The sequence below is a fragment of the Schistocerca nitens genome, chromosome 1 (assembly GCF_023898315.1).
Source record: "Schistocerca nitens isolate TAMUIC-IGC-003100 chromosome 1, iqSchNite1.1, whole genome shotgun sequence".
Lineage (NCBI taxonomy): Eukaryota > Metazoa > Arthropoda > Insecta > Orthoptera > Acrididae > Schistocerca > Schistocerca nitens.
In genome coordinates, this window is record NC_064614.1 from 796,722,693 (window position 1) to 796,739,454 (window position 16,762).

General features: G+C 41.0%; 1 protein-coding gene across 1 annotated transcript in view; it reads right to left on the minus strand.

Moving 5' to 3' along the window:
- LOC126204249 (uncharacterized) overlaps positions 1 to 16,762 on the minus strand; it is a 116,264-nt gene that overhangs the window by 43,642 nt on the left and 55,860 nt on the right. Inside the window, exon 6 of the mRNA XM_049938676.1 lies at positions 16,557 to 16,715. Coding sequence (XP_049794633.1) covers positions 16,557 to 16,715 — 159 coding nt within the window. The remainder of the gene's footprint in view (positions 1 to 16,556; positions 16,716 to 16,762) is intronic.

Below are 16,762 nucleotides of genomic sequence, written 5' to 3' on the forward strand. Positions count from 1 at the left end.
GAACTGACAGGGCGGGGTGTAGGGGGAAATGACGGATAGAGGGAAGGAGTGTGACGTGCCTGAGGCAGGTGGAAGGTGTAGAGGTGTGTGGGCAGGTGGAGAAGGAAGAGGGGGAGGCAGGTATAGAGGGGGAGGCAGGTATAGAGGGGGAGGAGAATGTGGTCAGAGGAAGGGGGGAGATATGGTTAGAGAGAGGCGCTGAAGGAAATGGACAAAGAAAGGAATGAGGCAGAAGGAGATGAAGAGACAGTGAGAGTGGGGAGGTGAGGATAGACGATAGGGGTGGGAGAATGAGGTGAACAGGGAGGCAGAAAGAGTTGGACACAGAGAAGGCGAGGAAGAGGTGTGTTCGACATATGTGTCTAGCACATATGTGTGCAAGGCTGCAGGAAAATAAACGCAAATAAGATTGCAAAGCACAAAATCCACATAATACACTCCTGGAAATGGAAAAAAGAACACATTGACACCAGTGTGTCAGACCCACCATACTTGCTCCGGACACTGCGAGAGGGCTGTACAAGCAATGATCACACGCACGGCACAGCGGACACACCAGGAACCGCCGTGTTGCCCTTCGAATGGCGCTAGCTGCGCAGCATTTGTGCACCGCCGCCGTCAGTGTCAGCCAGTTTGCCATGGCATACGGAGCTCCATCGCAGTCTTTAAAACTGGTAGCATGCCGCGACAGCGTGGACGTGAACCGTATGTGCAGTTGACGAACTTTGAGCGAGGGCGTATAGTGGGCATGCGGGAGGCCGGGTGGACGTACCGCCGAATTGCTCAACACGTGGGGCGTGAGGTCTCCACAGTACATCGATGTTGTCGCCAGTGGTCGGCGGAAGGTGCACGTGCCCGTCGACCTGGGACCGGACCGCAGCGACGCACGGATGCACGCCAAGACCGTAGGATCCTACGCAGTGGCGTAGGGGACCGCACCGCCACTTCCCAGCAAATTAGGGACACTGTTGCTCCTGGGGTATCGGCGAGGACCATTCGCAACCGTCTCCATGAAGCTGGGCTACGGTCCCGCACACCGTTAGGCCGTCTTCCGCTCACGCCCCAACATCGTGCAGCCCACCTCCAGTGGTGTCGCGACAGGCGTGAATGGAGGGACGAATGGAGACGTGTCGTCTTCAGCGATGAGAGTCGCTTCTGCCTTGGTGCCAATGATGGTCGTATGCGTGTTTGGCGCCGTGCAGGTGAGCGCCACAATCAGGACTGCATACGACCGAGGCACACAGGGCCAACACCCGGCATCATGGTGTGGGGAGCGATCTCCTACACTGGCCGTACACCACTGGTGATCGTCGAGGGGACACTGAATAGTGCACGGTACATCCAAACCGTCATCGAACCCATCGTTCTACCATTCCTAGACCGGCAAGGGAACTTGCTGTTCCAACAGGACAATGCACGTCCGCATGTATCCCGTGCCACCCAACGTGCTCTAGAAGGTGTAAGTCAACTACCCTGGCCAGCAAGATCTCCGGATCTGTCCCCCATTGAGCATGTTTGGGACTGGATGAAGCGTCGTCTCACGCGGTCTGCACGTCCAGCACGAACGCTGGTCCAACTGAGGCGCCAGGTGGAAATGGCATGGCAAGCCGTTCCACAGGACTACATCCAGCATCTCTACGAACGTCTCCATGGGAAAATAGCAGCCTGCATTGCCGCGAAAGGTGGATATACACTGTACTAGTGCCGACATTGTGCATGCTCTGTTGCCTGTGTCTATGTGCCTGTGGTTCTGTCAGTGTGATCATGTGATGTATCTGACCCCAGGAATGTGTCAATAAAGTTTCCCCTTCCTGGGACAATGAATTCACGGTGTTCTTATTTCAATTTCCAGGAGTGTATATCACAAGTGAATGTGGTGGAAACAGATTAATTTTTCATGTCAGCTGACGACGTCATCGTGCTCCCGAAAACCTAAAACATCAAAACTTTCTTACCAAGAAACCTTCACTATGAAATCCCATTTAGTCCTATTGCATTCTGTTCTGCTGACAGCCTTCGTGAATGCTGACATTTGAAATGTATTGTGGAACTTTTTCACTTTTCTCTTAGTCTCATTCAGTTTCATCTAGTGTGATTTGCCCTTCAATACACATGGTTCAGCCACATGAATGCGACCTCCACATATGTTCGTCATCGATGTGCAATAACCACTCACAGACAGCATGTGACAATATTTGTATTAGAGTTTATGGAAAGTGATTTGAGTGGAAGCAGAAACAGTGTCATTGATCCCTTAATGCAGAAACGGATCGATTTATCTGCAGTCCAAACGGGCATGATGATTGGCTTTTGGGCCGAGGGTGGAAGAATTTTGGTGTTCGCATGCCGCCATTGTTAAGGTACACCCTGTATGGCAACATGGCGCTATCAAAAACTAGTGCAGAGACAACTGTGGTGCACCATGGATCATAGATTACAGGGGTGAATGATGGCTGCGAGATGTGCATAAATGGATAGATGTGCAACTGTTGAGCAACTAACAGCCTGTATGAACCAAGGGGCTACCAACAGTGTCTACTCAACAACCTTTCAGCAAATGTTGCTGTGTATTGGCCTCCACAGCAAGCGCCTGGCAGCTTCATTGGTGACGAAGGCTGGAATCTGCACGCCAAAATCACAACTGGACATCCACTGAGTGGCGACATATGGCCTTTTCAGATGACTCACATCTTACACTTCTTCAGACAGATAGCCATTGGCGTGTGTGGCATGAAACGTCTGATAGTAAACACTGCAATAATCATTGGAAGGGTCTAGGCCAGAGAAGAAAGTGTTCTTGTCTGGGGAATGTTTTTGTGGCATGCCCTGGGTGATCTCGTCATTCTGGAAGGCACAATGGATCAACACATGTATGCATGTATTCTTGGGGCCATGTTTATCCCTGCATGCAGCTTTCTTCCTCATCACCATGGCATCTACTTGCAGAACAATGCAGCATGTCACACAACTCACATTGTACGTGGATGTTTCGAAGAGCACCAGGATGAGTTTCCCTGACCACCAAACACCCCAGATTTAATCCCAATCGAGTATCTGTAGGACCACCTTTACTGGACTTACATGCCATGGATACTCAACAAAGAAACCTAGCGCAGTTGGCCATGGCACTGGAGTCAGCATGTCTCCATGCCCCTGTCGGTACCTTCCGGAATATTATTAACTCTCTTCCTGCAAATCTTGCAGTGGTCTTTGCTAAAAAAGGTAACTATTAAGGCTTTTGACAGGTGATCATATTAATGTGACTGGACAGTGTAGTACAATTATAGTAAAGAGTAATGAGAAGACAATGTGGACTCTGGACAGAAAACTGAGCTTTGAATGTTGAGTTTCCTACATCCAAAAGTACAGCAATGGCCATCGACTTTTGATCCTGATGGCATTACATGGTCATGTCCCCTCTCCTCACACTATATCCAGCCAATCGCAGTCCAGTAGCTACAGCGTCAAAGTGCTGTAACAAATATGTATAAAAAGGCCACATGCAAAATCATAGCCATTAGGGGGGAGGCAGGGGGGGGGGGGCGGCTTGGTGCTCAACTCCTATTGGAGCTAGGAACATGGGGTAAAAAGTTTTTGATTTAGCTCAGAACAGCGCCCATTTGTATAACTATTCGAACTCGAGTTTTACTGTAGCTATGTTGCAGTATATTAAGCTAAATTTCCACGACAACCCGGCGCTGGCTCCAAGGCAGGGCCACTGGGAGCGGGCGTGCAGAACGTGCAGTGGATGCAGGTGGCACGCCTAGGGGCAGATCGCTTGGATCAGATTCGTTCAATGCCTCCATATCTGCATGACACAATTATTTAATCCTCTCCTAAGAATGAAATGTATATCTGACTGTTCGAATTAAAATACCAAACGTCTGTATGTTGGAACCACAGTAACAACGGCAGGTATTCCTACTTGCAAAGGAACATCCCCAATGTGGATATTACTAAGTAGAAGCCGGTGTAGGTGTATAGGGTGGGGGCATTGCATTTATCCTACAGGACGTCAAAATTCGTCAAGACAATTGAGCTTATATAAGAACCTATTTAAGGTAGATCAGAAATCAGAAAGCTAGAAATCATAATTATATTACTGACAAAATGACCTAATTTCCGTTTACCACAAGAATCAAATGCATATTGGCACAAAATTACGTCCTCGTTCCTTAAAAAGAGGTAAAAATTCCAACATTACTTTGAGAATTAACTGTGCTATTTTTTTTATATATATTTTAAAGGTCCTTTGTTCATATACACTCCTGGAAATTGAAATAAGAACACCGTGAATTCATTGTCCCAGGAAGGGGAAACTTTATTGACACATTCCTGGGGTCAGATACATCACATGATCACACTGACAGAACCACAGGCACATAGACACAGGCAACAGAGCATGCACAATGTCGGCACTAGTACAGTGTATATCCACCTTTCGCAGCAATGCAGGCTGCTATTCTCCCATGGAGACGATCGTAGAGATGCTGGATGTAGTCCTGTGGAACGGCTTGCCATGCCATTTCCACCTGGCGCCTCAGTTGGACCAGCGTTCGTGCTGGACGTGCAGACCGCGTGAGACGACGCTTCATCCAGTCCCAAACATGCTCAATGGGGGACAGATCCGGAGATCTTGCTGGCCAGGGTAGTTGACTTACACCTTCTAGAGCACGTTGGGTGGCAAGGGGTACATGCGGACGTGCATGGTCCTGTTGGAACAGCAAGTTCCCTTGCCAGTCTAGGAATGGTAGAATGATGGGTTCGATGACGGTTTGGATGTACCGTGCACTATTCAGTGTCCCCTCGACGATCACCAGTGGTGTACGGCCAGTGTAGGAGATCGCTCCCCACACCATGTTGCCGGGTGTTGGCCCTGTGTGCCTCGGTCGTATGTAGTCCTGATTGTGGCGCTCACCTGCACGGCGCCAAACACGCATACGACCATCATTGGCACCAAGGCAGAAGCGACTCTCATCGCTGAAGACGACACGTCTCCATTCGTCCCTCCATTCACGCCTGTCGCGACACCACTGGAGGCGGGCTGCACGATGTTGGGGCGTGAGCGGAAGACGGCCTAACGGTGTGCGGGACCGTAGCCCAGCTTCATGGAGACGGTTGCGAATGGTCCTCGCCGATACCCCAGGAGCAACAGTGTCCCTAATTTGCTGGGAAGTGGCGGTGCGGTCCCCTACGCCACTGCGTAGGATCCTACGGTCTTGGCGTGCATCCGTGCGTCGCTGCGGTCCGGTCCCAGGTCGACGGGCACGTGCACCTTCCGCCGACCACTGGCGACAACATCGATGTACTGTGGAGACCTCACGCCCCACGTGTTGAGCAATTCGGCGGTACGTCCACCCGGCCTCCCGCATGCCCACTATACGCCCTCGCTCAAAGTCCGTCAACTGCACATATGGTTCACGTCCAAGCTGTCGCGGCATGCTACCAGTGTTAAAGACTGCGATGGAGCTCCGTATGCCACGGCAAACTGGCTGACACTGACGGCGGCGGTGCACAAATGCTGCGCAGCTAGCGCCATTCGACGGGCAACACGGCGGTTCCTGGTGTGTCCGCTGTGCCGTGCGTGTGATCATTGCTTGTACAGCCCTCTCGCAGTGTCCGGAGCAAGTATGGTGGGTCTGACACACCGGTGTCAATGTGTCCTTTTTTCCATTTCCAGGAGTGTAGTTACCTATGGGTCTAAATGACGTTTTCCAAGTGGCGTTACTAATGAAGGCAATAGGAAAGGAGTAACATTAGCCTAACTGATCGCTGCACAAAGGTTATAAACGTCAGCGAAAATTTAATTTCTAATGTCAAAGGTGAATTGCGGTCACTGTGGGAGAACGTTACTTTCGACAACCGGTTTAAAGTTCTGTATAGACACTGCTGTCAGCAATTAACGTGTTAAAACAGGGACAATAAAGCTGGGAATAGTTAGTATTAGAAACTGGTACAATTAAAATAGAAAACCGTATTCGTCATAGGGATGCTTCTTTCTACGCATATATTTTGTAAAACTAGAAGTAATATGCACTGATAGCACTCTTTAAGTTGCAGCAAACAATCAACAGACAATGTGCAGCTTTGGGTATCGTGCTAATGGCTGGGAAGAAGTGAATGGAGAGCGGAGTTTCGTCAGTCAAATTCTCCCTCCGAGAATCGACGAGGATTCCCTGTACGGGAACCAGCATCTGGACGCCGACTCTGTAGGACGTCCTGTAGGATAAATTCAATGCCCCCACCCTATACATCTACATAAACTATGTAAATTTCATTTGTTGTGTCACTGATACATAAGTTGCTACTTTCACATATTACACTGTCTGACACATTGAAAGGGTACAGTATTGCCCAACTTAGAAAATATGTACAACAACATTCTCTGTTGTTCTTGTCAAAACAGCATTTTCTTATATAATACCACCATTTTATTTAATACACCGAAGCCAGTTACCAATGTAGGAAAGAAGGACAATTTATATATTTAATTATTCAGATGTGCACTTTCTTAAAATAGATCCCTATATCCAGATTGGTGATGTTTGGGAATGCGACGAATGGCTGTCATCTGCTGACCACAGATAGTGAAGGTTGATTCTATAATCATGTTTGAGACAGTCATCTGGTCACCGTTGGCCAAACCACAGAGAGGAAGTATACCAGAGCACTAGAGGGCCTGGAGAATGTGGCTGACCAATAAAGTTGCAAGGTTCTCCCCCACTACTGCGGAAGCGTGGGGTGACATGATGAATGGCCATTTTTCGGCACTGTGTCGTTGGTTCCTGAGGAGTGAAGACGTGTATTATGTGTGCTCCATAAAAACAAATTTATATGAAAATGGTATGCATGTGGAATACTTAAGAGTAGATAAAAATAGCGATTTCTCTTTACACAAACATTTGGTGGGAGGATCATGTGAATTGTTCGGAAAAAAATAGGCCGGTAAAATTCATGAGGAACACAGGATCCTTCGGAAGTGACCAACGGTCACAATGAAACCACGTGTTGTAATTATAAGATGAAATACTTGTGTGTGGTAATATTAAGATGAAATACTTGCGTGTGTAAATCTAAGTTGAAAATGTTTAAGAACTGTGTGTGCAGAACTTGAATTAGAGACAAGCACTTCCACGTGGTGAGTACAGTGTGCGGCTCAACCTGACTATGAGACAATGAAAAACTAAAAGTGCTTGTCCAAGCTTTCAGCTGAGGATCCATGTGTGAGATAATTAACATACCAAAAATTTCCATTATGAGATTCATTCATGTGATGCTAACTTGATATTCTGATACTCTGAGAGATAATTAAGATGAGTCAGCCATCTACCTGGCAACACTATGTGGGTTGAATTGCACAGGGAGATATGCATAAATCCTCCAGAGTTTGTCGTAGGGGTCAGTGACTTGTGAATCTGGGATGACTATTGATTGATGTGAGAAAGCAGAACAAGGAGATAACCAAACATTTTGTTTTTGAGATGTGTTTTATACTGCCAATTTGATTTATTTTGTATGAGACAGTGATTTGCATGAGACAGTAGCGAATTAGTTTCAAATATGGTGGGTCAAGCAGATTTTCCTTACTTCAGCCCAATAGTCAGTAAATTCGTTATGTTGCTAATGAATGAGCTTATGAGACTATGAGAGAGGATGAAGTAGCGAAAGATTCCTTACCAATCCAGAAAGTGCACAGTAGCGATAAACAGAAATATTACGAGACCATAGAACAGTAAAATGCTTATGTAATGTCATGCCCATTGGGTGGAGAATCCCTTGTTTAACTATTGTGTTTAAGTGTAATGCAAGAAATTATGCAACATTAGTGTGAAAGAATTTATTATAATAAAAGAAGAGATATATTAAACAAATGGTGGTCTTGATTATTGAGTTGTGGGTAGACATTTTGTTGAGGCATTACACCATAAGGTCCATTTTTTGATAGTATGCCCAAACTTTGATTAGAATATATGTCACAGAAAGGAAATGTGGTCTTGCAAGGGTGGAGTGAGTCCATAAGAAATGTGCACAAGCTATTAGTCAGATGACTAATTGTTGCGTTAAGAAGTAGAGACGAGAATAAATTATAGCATAACTGTTAGGCAGTATGGCTTTAATTTCATGCATAGTTGCCGTGGGTATGATAAATCATGAAAATTTTTCTGATGTATGAATAATAAAAGCGCTTGTTTGGCAGGCCACTCATCTAGTAGGCCTGACTACTAGATGCTATAGATGAGGGTAATCTTCCAACATACGAGTTTTTGATGTCATTAGTCTAAGTCGCTAATATCATAATTCATATCCAAAACGAGTTTTTCTCCATTTTATTTACATACCATCACGCATTGGAAAAGAATTAAAGTAATTTTAGTGCGATTTCTGGCTCAAATCAAGGAGAAATTTTACTATGATTTATACCTTGCATTCGAAGATAAATGGCACAATTTTCGTAAGATATTTACAGTGTGCTGTAGCATGGCAGCACATGATCATCAGCCGCCACTGGCTACAACATCATGATGCAGCAGCGCATTCAAAGGAGAAGTGACTTCCGTAACAGACGATTAACAACAGAGAAACATTATGCCGCATTTATACTGGTTGTTTGTCATATCCAGTACATCACCGACATTCTCATTGTTAAACCTAACCATATATGGATGCAAGTCAACCTAAAATCCTCCTTTTCCAACAAATTGGCTACACTATTTACTAATGTTAAAACAGTACATAATTACGTTCCATATTACACAAACAAAATAAAATTGGTTTAGTATTTAGATAGATTAATTCGCATCTACCTTACTGGCTCTGTTGCCAATTGTCACCTAAATTAATAAACTCACCGTAAAAATGTAGAGACACTGTGCAATGTTATCGACCAGGTTCTGAATTCAACAGTCACTTATAAGCTAATCTGGAAAAACAATGTGACTAAGCTGGGGCAACAATGAGAGTAAGCTGGGGAAACAACGAGATTGTCAGAAGTGGAAGGAAATATATATATACTCTAAAATGCCTATAGCAACAACAAATAAAGTATTATAGAACAAAAGTGTAAGCATTCCATTTATTTGTAAATTTGTTCAACCAAGTACCAACAAACGATTTCATTAGTTTCACCCAAAAAGTGTTTTAGGAACCACAGTAAAGAAATAAACCTTTTCAGGCTCAGTTTCGTAATCATAAACGAGAGAAGGAAAGGCAAAAAGAAAAACTGGCAGGTTCTATTACGAAATTTTTGACCAAATCTGTAAACGACAGTCAAGAAACTCTTGCCTCTTCCACGTGCTCGACATCTGGATCTGAAACTATGGAAGCAAGTGAAGACAAGACATGTTGCTCTCCTACTACCTCTGGTGGTCTCAACGAAAGCAGTGACACATGTGATGTTGCTGCCGAAGAATCTTCAAGCAGCACAGCGACATTTTGTGAGAGTCTGACAATCAGTGAAGACCCAGGGCTGTGGCCTCTTAATACTAATAGTGATTTTGTTAATATTTTAGCTAAATGTGGTCCTGTTCAAGTGCATAATCATATTTATCCTATTAATGACGAGGGAAGAAAGTTTGTTGACACTTACTATTACAGAGATCTTTATAGCAGTGAAATAGTTAAAAGAGATTGGCTTCTTTACTCTTTATCAAAACATTCAGTGCAGTGTTTCTGTTGTAAAACGTTTGGGGAAAGTTAAGTAGTTTCTCTGACCTGAATGGATTTTCAGATTGGCAGCATTTATCACTGACACTGAAGAGACATGAAGCAAGTGGAGTCCCACAATGAAAATGTGAAGTCATTAGTACAGACGAATAATATGTGGCAAAGAACACTGTGAATGAGATGCAGCTTAGACTAATAAAGAAGGATAAAAAGCTCTGGTGTGATAAACTATAAAGGATTATTGCTGTTATTAAGTTTTTGTCGTGACACTATCTGGCTTTTTGTGGTTCTTCCAAAAACATATATGAACTTGATAATGGAAATTTTTAAAGGCAGTCATGAGGGAAAATTTTCACAGAACTGAAGCAAAATCTGATTCAAGTCAGACGGGTACGGCCCCCTATTTAGGAGTTAACATTCAAACTAGGCACAATGATAAAAAACATATTTTGAAGAAAGTGGGAGAATCTAAACAATATTAGACTGCACACCAGATGCAAGCCATACAGAACAAATAAAATTAATACTTAGGCATGTTTATGTAAATCATATGACAAGAAAGTAGAGATATGTGAACATTTCAATGGTTTGTGCCCAATTATCAATTTTACTGGCGAGGGTTTGTCAAATTTCATTTTGAATTAGTTCTGAATTGGACCTGGACATTCAAAATCTGCATGGATGAGGTTATGATAAAGGTTCTAATATGCATGGAAAACCCAATGGACTGCAGAAAATAGTTTTGGAAATCAACAAGCGTGCATTTTACGTCCCATGCTCAGCTCATAGCTTAAACTTAGTGGTAAATGATGATATTTCTTATGGCGTCATCAATTTCTTTGACTTAATTCAAGAAATTTACACCTTTTCATCATCAACAATTAGGTGGTCAGTCATTTGCAAACATTTACCAGAGCTTAAGCTAGAAGCTTTAAGTGCTGCAAGATGATCTAGCAGAATTGAAGCAATCAAGCGCTTGCAGTTCTACACAGAAAACGTATTTGATGCTCTGTTGGAAACATCAGAAACTTCTTCTACTTGGGATTGTACCACCACTTTCAAAGCGAATTCACTTGTTTTAAAAATTCAATATTATAAATTCATTTGTTCTGTTGTAATCTGGTATGATGTATTGAGCGAAATTAATTCTGTACGTGCACTGATGCTAAACCAAACAATTAACCTCAGATATGGGTCAATTTGTTAAAGATCTTGATTGACAAATTCACACAATATCACACAGATGAAAAATTTGAAATTGGTTTAAAGCAAGCTTCCAATGTAGAAAACAAACTAAATGCTGAAGCAGTAAATAAACTTCACCCAAGAAGGAAACAGACTTAGTTTCTGTATGAATGTCGTGATGATGTTTTGTTAGACCCCAAAGTGAATTTCAAAGTCAGTTTTTTCCAAATTCTAGATTAGATATTAATTTCCTTAACAAACAGATCTGAAACGTTTATACTACATTTTTGATTTTCCATTAGTACATTATTTAGTTACCCTAAAGAAGAACTGATGAAACATCGTAAAGATTTGCATATGAAACTTAAAGACCATTCAAGAAATGAAACCATCATTGATGGTACTGATCTGTAGAATGAAATTAACGATTTAAGGTTACATTTCCTAGAAAATCAGTCTTGTGATTCATATACGATTCTTCAATATCTTTTAAAAAATGATGTAATATCAACTTTTCCCAACACAGCAATAGTGCCAAGAATATTTCTTACTCTGCCGGTTACATTTGCATCTGGTGAAAAGCCATTTTCTAAATTAAAAATTATAAAAAAATTATCTCAGATCAACAATGCAGAAACAGAGACATACAAATTTGGCTATTATTTCAACAGAACATGAGATCTTAGACAGTTAGGTACTAGACAGATAATAGAAGATTTCGCAATTATGAAAGCAAGGAAAGTTCAGTTTGTGTGAGCATATGTAAGTGTAGAAGAAACTTTCACAAGTCAGTAAACAAGCTAGAATAAAAGTAGTCTTAGATTTGCCAACACTGATTCTCATTTGTATGTGAGAGCTAGTGAATTAGTATGTAAATAGATTTTCTTTTTGTAAAAATTATTATTAAAGCAATTTATATCACGAAAATGCCGATGACAAGTCTGTAATATGAGTGTGAAAAAAAATTTGTAGGGGGGCAACAAAATATGGTTTACATGAAGGCCCCATGGCGGCAAACAGTGGACCTGTGCCCAGGTGCATTGTCTGTATTGATTAATTTCTTTTGCAAAATATTTTAACTGTGTTGAATTTAATGCTGAACTAATGATACCATTTGTATGTGCCTTTTTCGTATTTTATGTGCAAAAACAGTCACTCTCACTCGGGTTTTAAGAGGAAAAAGAGTGCCCCTTAAATAACTCTGGGCTGGAGCGAGACTGATGGTTCAAATTTGGTCTACCAGTGCATTGGATGTTGATCTAAGATAAGCTTCACCCATTTGAAAAAATTTTACTTCATTTGGATTTTATGCACAAAAACTTGTACAAATCTGCTCAAACTTTTCACGAAGGTAGATAAAGTGATAAAGTTAAAACGAAATTTTTTAATCACATATCTTTATCCATTGTCAAGATATGTTGGTTTAAATTCGAGCTAAATGTAGCAGGTAAAATTCGTTTATAAAGGAATTGAATGTCCAAAAACAGTCTAAAGGAAATCAAATAGATATGAAATCCATACTATAGTAAAACTTGCATTCAGAAATCTAGCTTCTCTCGGATCTCACGTGAAAAAATAAAAAGTTATCTGTGAGCTTTTTGTACGCTCACCACTCCTATGTTTCAATCTTGTGCGAATCGATTCAAATTTTGTAAGAATATGGGCAAATACATTTAATTAATGGTCGTCCTGTTGTTCTGTGAAAGTTTTATTCATTGTCACAATATAGCAGTCTAAAGTTGCACATAAAATGCACATAAAATCCGATTTTACACGAGTTGCATATGCTGAGATGTTCAAAGTTAAACAGATGATAGTAAAAGTATATTCTTATCGTAATTATAGGAAGTGTCTACAAAAATCTTTGATTGTTCGGGTTTTATATGCGAAAAATCAGGTATTTGTGCATGAATCTGTGTTTCGTACAAAAGTGCTGCATTTTATGTCCTGCATTGGGATGTAATTGAAAAAACTGGTTATTAAAGCTGATTATCGTTTCGTTTTTATATGTTAGAGATGTTATTCACCATTGGCTTAAAATCATCGAAAAATCTTTGGAAATGCAAAACTATGCATGTACCAAAACAGAATTATGGCAAGTCCTGTACAAAATGGTTGACTGTTCGATTCAGCACTTGAAGCTTTGGCAATGAAGAAAATTAAACCAATACTATCATAGAAATACTACCGTAAAAACCTTGGACAGTATACATTATTTAGTTCAGTATCGTATTATGTTTACCATCATTTTGTGGAATGTATTAGGTATTTATAGCTATTTTTTGTATGTTTGCATATACTGTTCATGCATATATGAATAAAATGTGTGTAATATCAAGTGAAAAAATTAACAGGCAATTAAGAATCTAAACAGAATTTTGAAAAATTATGAATATAAAACAAAATAGAAAAGTAATAAAAATAATAAAATAAATAAATAATAAAAAATAAAATAAAAACTTCTGTGGGCTTATCAGCTTGACATGGGAGTGAGGCTTGTCTCCTCTGAGGGCACAGAAGCCTCTACTTGACTCGCTTAACCACACCAGGCAGGTAACTGTATAGGAGAAAGACTAACAATGGCAAGCTCAGTTCTAAAGACAATAAAAAAATTCTAACTAATCAGACATCACTTATCAACTAAAATTTACATCGTTTACCAAGCTACAGTTGTCTAATGTCTAAATTATAGTAGAGTAAAAATTGGAAACCAGAATCAAAAATGCTATGATGAAGCACAAAAAAGACGAATGTGTTTTGGACAGAGTTAGAGATGTAAAAGACAGGAACTAGCTTTACGACTTATCTATCAGCTTCAAAGATAATTAAGCCAAACATCTTGACTTGTTCTCGCTTTTTATGAGTTAACCATACATCCCCAATGCAGCGAGCTCTCTTAGTTGCAAGGTGTAGGCACACCTGCATGCTGCAATTTATAGGCCAAAGTCCCTGATTCTGTGCCCTAAATCCAGAAGATTTGCCAGCGCTTGTAAACAATATTTAACGTTATATAGCTGAACAGAAAATATGTAAAAGCTGATAAAGCTTTTTTTTGGGGGGGGGGGTGATAAAATTTCTTAGGGTAAATTTGTTCCTGGGGGAATGCTAAAACAGCTTTTTTTAAATTTTTATGTCAGGGATTGATTTTTTCCCCAAAGAGACCATTTCTCCCCCAAACCCATCACCTGTTAAATATATGGTGATGGGTCTAAGGGAATGGGGTGCATCTACAATAGGAAGTGTCCAAGAGTAGAGGTTCGTTTATAATAGGCAGTATCCCACAGTGGGGATGCATGCAGCCTAAACTTTAATCATGATGTGACGTCATGAATCATATAACTTTACTGGACATGATGCATTATATTACGTGACGTGGGTACTGATACTAACAAGTAGAAAAGCACGAATACATCAAGATGCTTTGATTCAAATGTCTTTGCAGGTGCCAGATAATTCGAAAAGCTAGTGCACTAATTTTACATCCCAAACTCTGTCCTGGACATATTCGCCGTATTTGTACTATGGTAGGAGCATTTGTCATTCTGGTAATAAAATGAAACAACGAACGAAAATGCAAGACGGCTCAGTTATACCAGTCGTGCTTTGACCCACACACACCCACCTCCCACTCACGAGCCAGCCAGAGCATAGGACTAAAATGGTGCCACAATGCACCTGTCATTTTAATTGATCCTTCTTTGGTGTAGTGTTCAAGAAAGGAATTTTTTTTAGCTTCTATATACTTATTAACATTAACCACCTTTATTGTTTTGCCTACAATAACTATTTGCTAGAATGTAACCTTCTAATCTTAATGTATTATTTCACTGCAGTTTAGCCCATGTTCCGTTATTACTAGTACATGTGGCAAGTGTTCCTCTATGAATATTGTCTAGTTTGTTTCTGAGATGTTGCACATTTAAGTGCATTAACTGTAAGGGTATTATGCCTTCTTGTTTATTTACCATCTTGCACGAAACAAAATTGTTTGAGTTACACTTTTTACAACATTTTGCGTACACTGGTTCTTCAGAACTGACCTGCAATGACTGATCACTTATTTCACAGACTGGGTTTTCTTTGTGCAAACGGGACTCAGTAATATCCGAAGTACATCCATGAAAACTATTATTATGGTCCTTTATTCTAAAAAAGTCTCGTGGTTGTAGCCCAGAGCAATTGGAGCTTTCTCCACACTGTCTTTCTCGCACAGTTTGCTTATATGGGAAACTAGATTGGCCTTCCCTTTCCTATTTAAGTGGAATCCGTGTTTTGTATGTTCATCACGACTCATCTTACTTAAGGTCTATCAAATGTACATGGATAAATTTATCACACAGTTTCTTTAGCTCGGAATTGTAGTGTCGAATCTCCTTATTTACACACGACCACAGTGGTAAATCATGTCGCACTGGCACGTTTGTGATGACAATGTTCGTTTGAAATAGTTTTGGTAATATGTTATGGAAGCATCGCAGGGCTGTCTTGGTTTTGTTTTAGTATACGTCGTTGCCGCCGCCAATAATCACAACGTGAGCGTCTTTGTTCTGTTGACTTGTTTTTGTTGTAATATTCTTCACCACTGCATTCAACATTGCACCAGGCTTGATTTTCGCGAAAACTGAATGCTTTGAAGGCTTACTTTCGCGAAAACGTTTGGATAGAGGTGTAATATTAAGGTGACAAAGATATCCCTTTGTTACATCTGGCTTCTCATCAAATACCTTGGCACAATCTTGAAGTAATTACTGTAATTCTTGAATCTGTTGTGACATTAGAGCAGTGGCTTCTTCCGCTTTTTGTTTAATCTGTTCAGAAATACTTGTACTAGATATACTGGAAGATGATAGTTGCTCCTCTTGTTTGAACTACAAGTAATTATTTGATTTTGGTTACTTGCAACAGTGTCCATGTAGGTCTTGCTTATGTACTAAATTGACTGTTGTAGGACCTTCGTCTTTCGTTAACACAAGTCTACCAAAGGTAAAATCTATTGTTCCATTCACCTGTCTCAGCAGCTCATGCCCTAGAATCAAATGGACAACAAGGTTTACTATTATCAGGCATATGATTCAATCGCTCCATGACCAAGGCCCATTTTAATCCTTGTTTGTAGTTTTAGATAATGAGAGCATCCTCCTACAGCAGCTAGTATTTTGCAGCTGGTCACAAGTAAAGTTGACAGATTCATTTGTTCCTGTAATCTCTTTAAAATAGCTGTTGAGGTAGCATTGACACTTGCTGCAGTGTCTAAAACTGCCAAAGCATTGAATCCTGCAATTTTGACACTGATAGCTGCCTGTGGTACACTACATAGTTTAAAATTAGAAGGGGAGGTCACCTTGCAATAATTCATTCCTAATGTCAGTGCCTTCATTAAAACATATCATCTTTATTTTATAGTCTTGGACCCACTAACTCCTTGTGACCAGCTTTTTGGGGCGAAAGTTTGTCACATTCAGTTTACCTATCTTTGTTGGGTTTTGTATGTTGCTTGCTTGTAACATCCGTAGTTATTGGAGAACGATTCCTTCAGTCATTACAGGTTCCATTTGGACTCGGTTGGTTTTCATTTATTTGGCAGCACGAATATACAGAATTTTGCTGGTAGTGTGGATTATATTGTCTATCTCCTCTCTTGTTTTTATAATTATTAGTATTATTACTCTAGTTGTCATTTCATGGGCGATCCACATTATTAAACATACTGTTAGAAGAATCTTGTTGTTGATTTGTGCTGCTATTTGATTGCTGCAGATGGTTACATGCATCCTTAGTTGCATAGTTGTGCCTGGTGCAACTGTTTTGGGTATCCGTGTTGTTACCTCTGGCTGTAGCATCTTCTATTAACATATGTACAGCATCCACTGCAAATAGGAATTCAACAAAGTTGGTGCTACTGACATTCAATAAT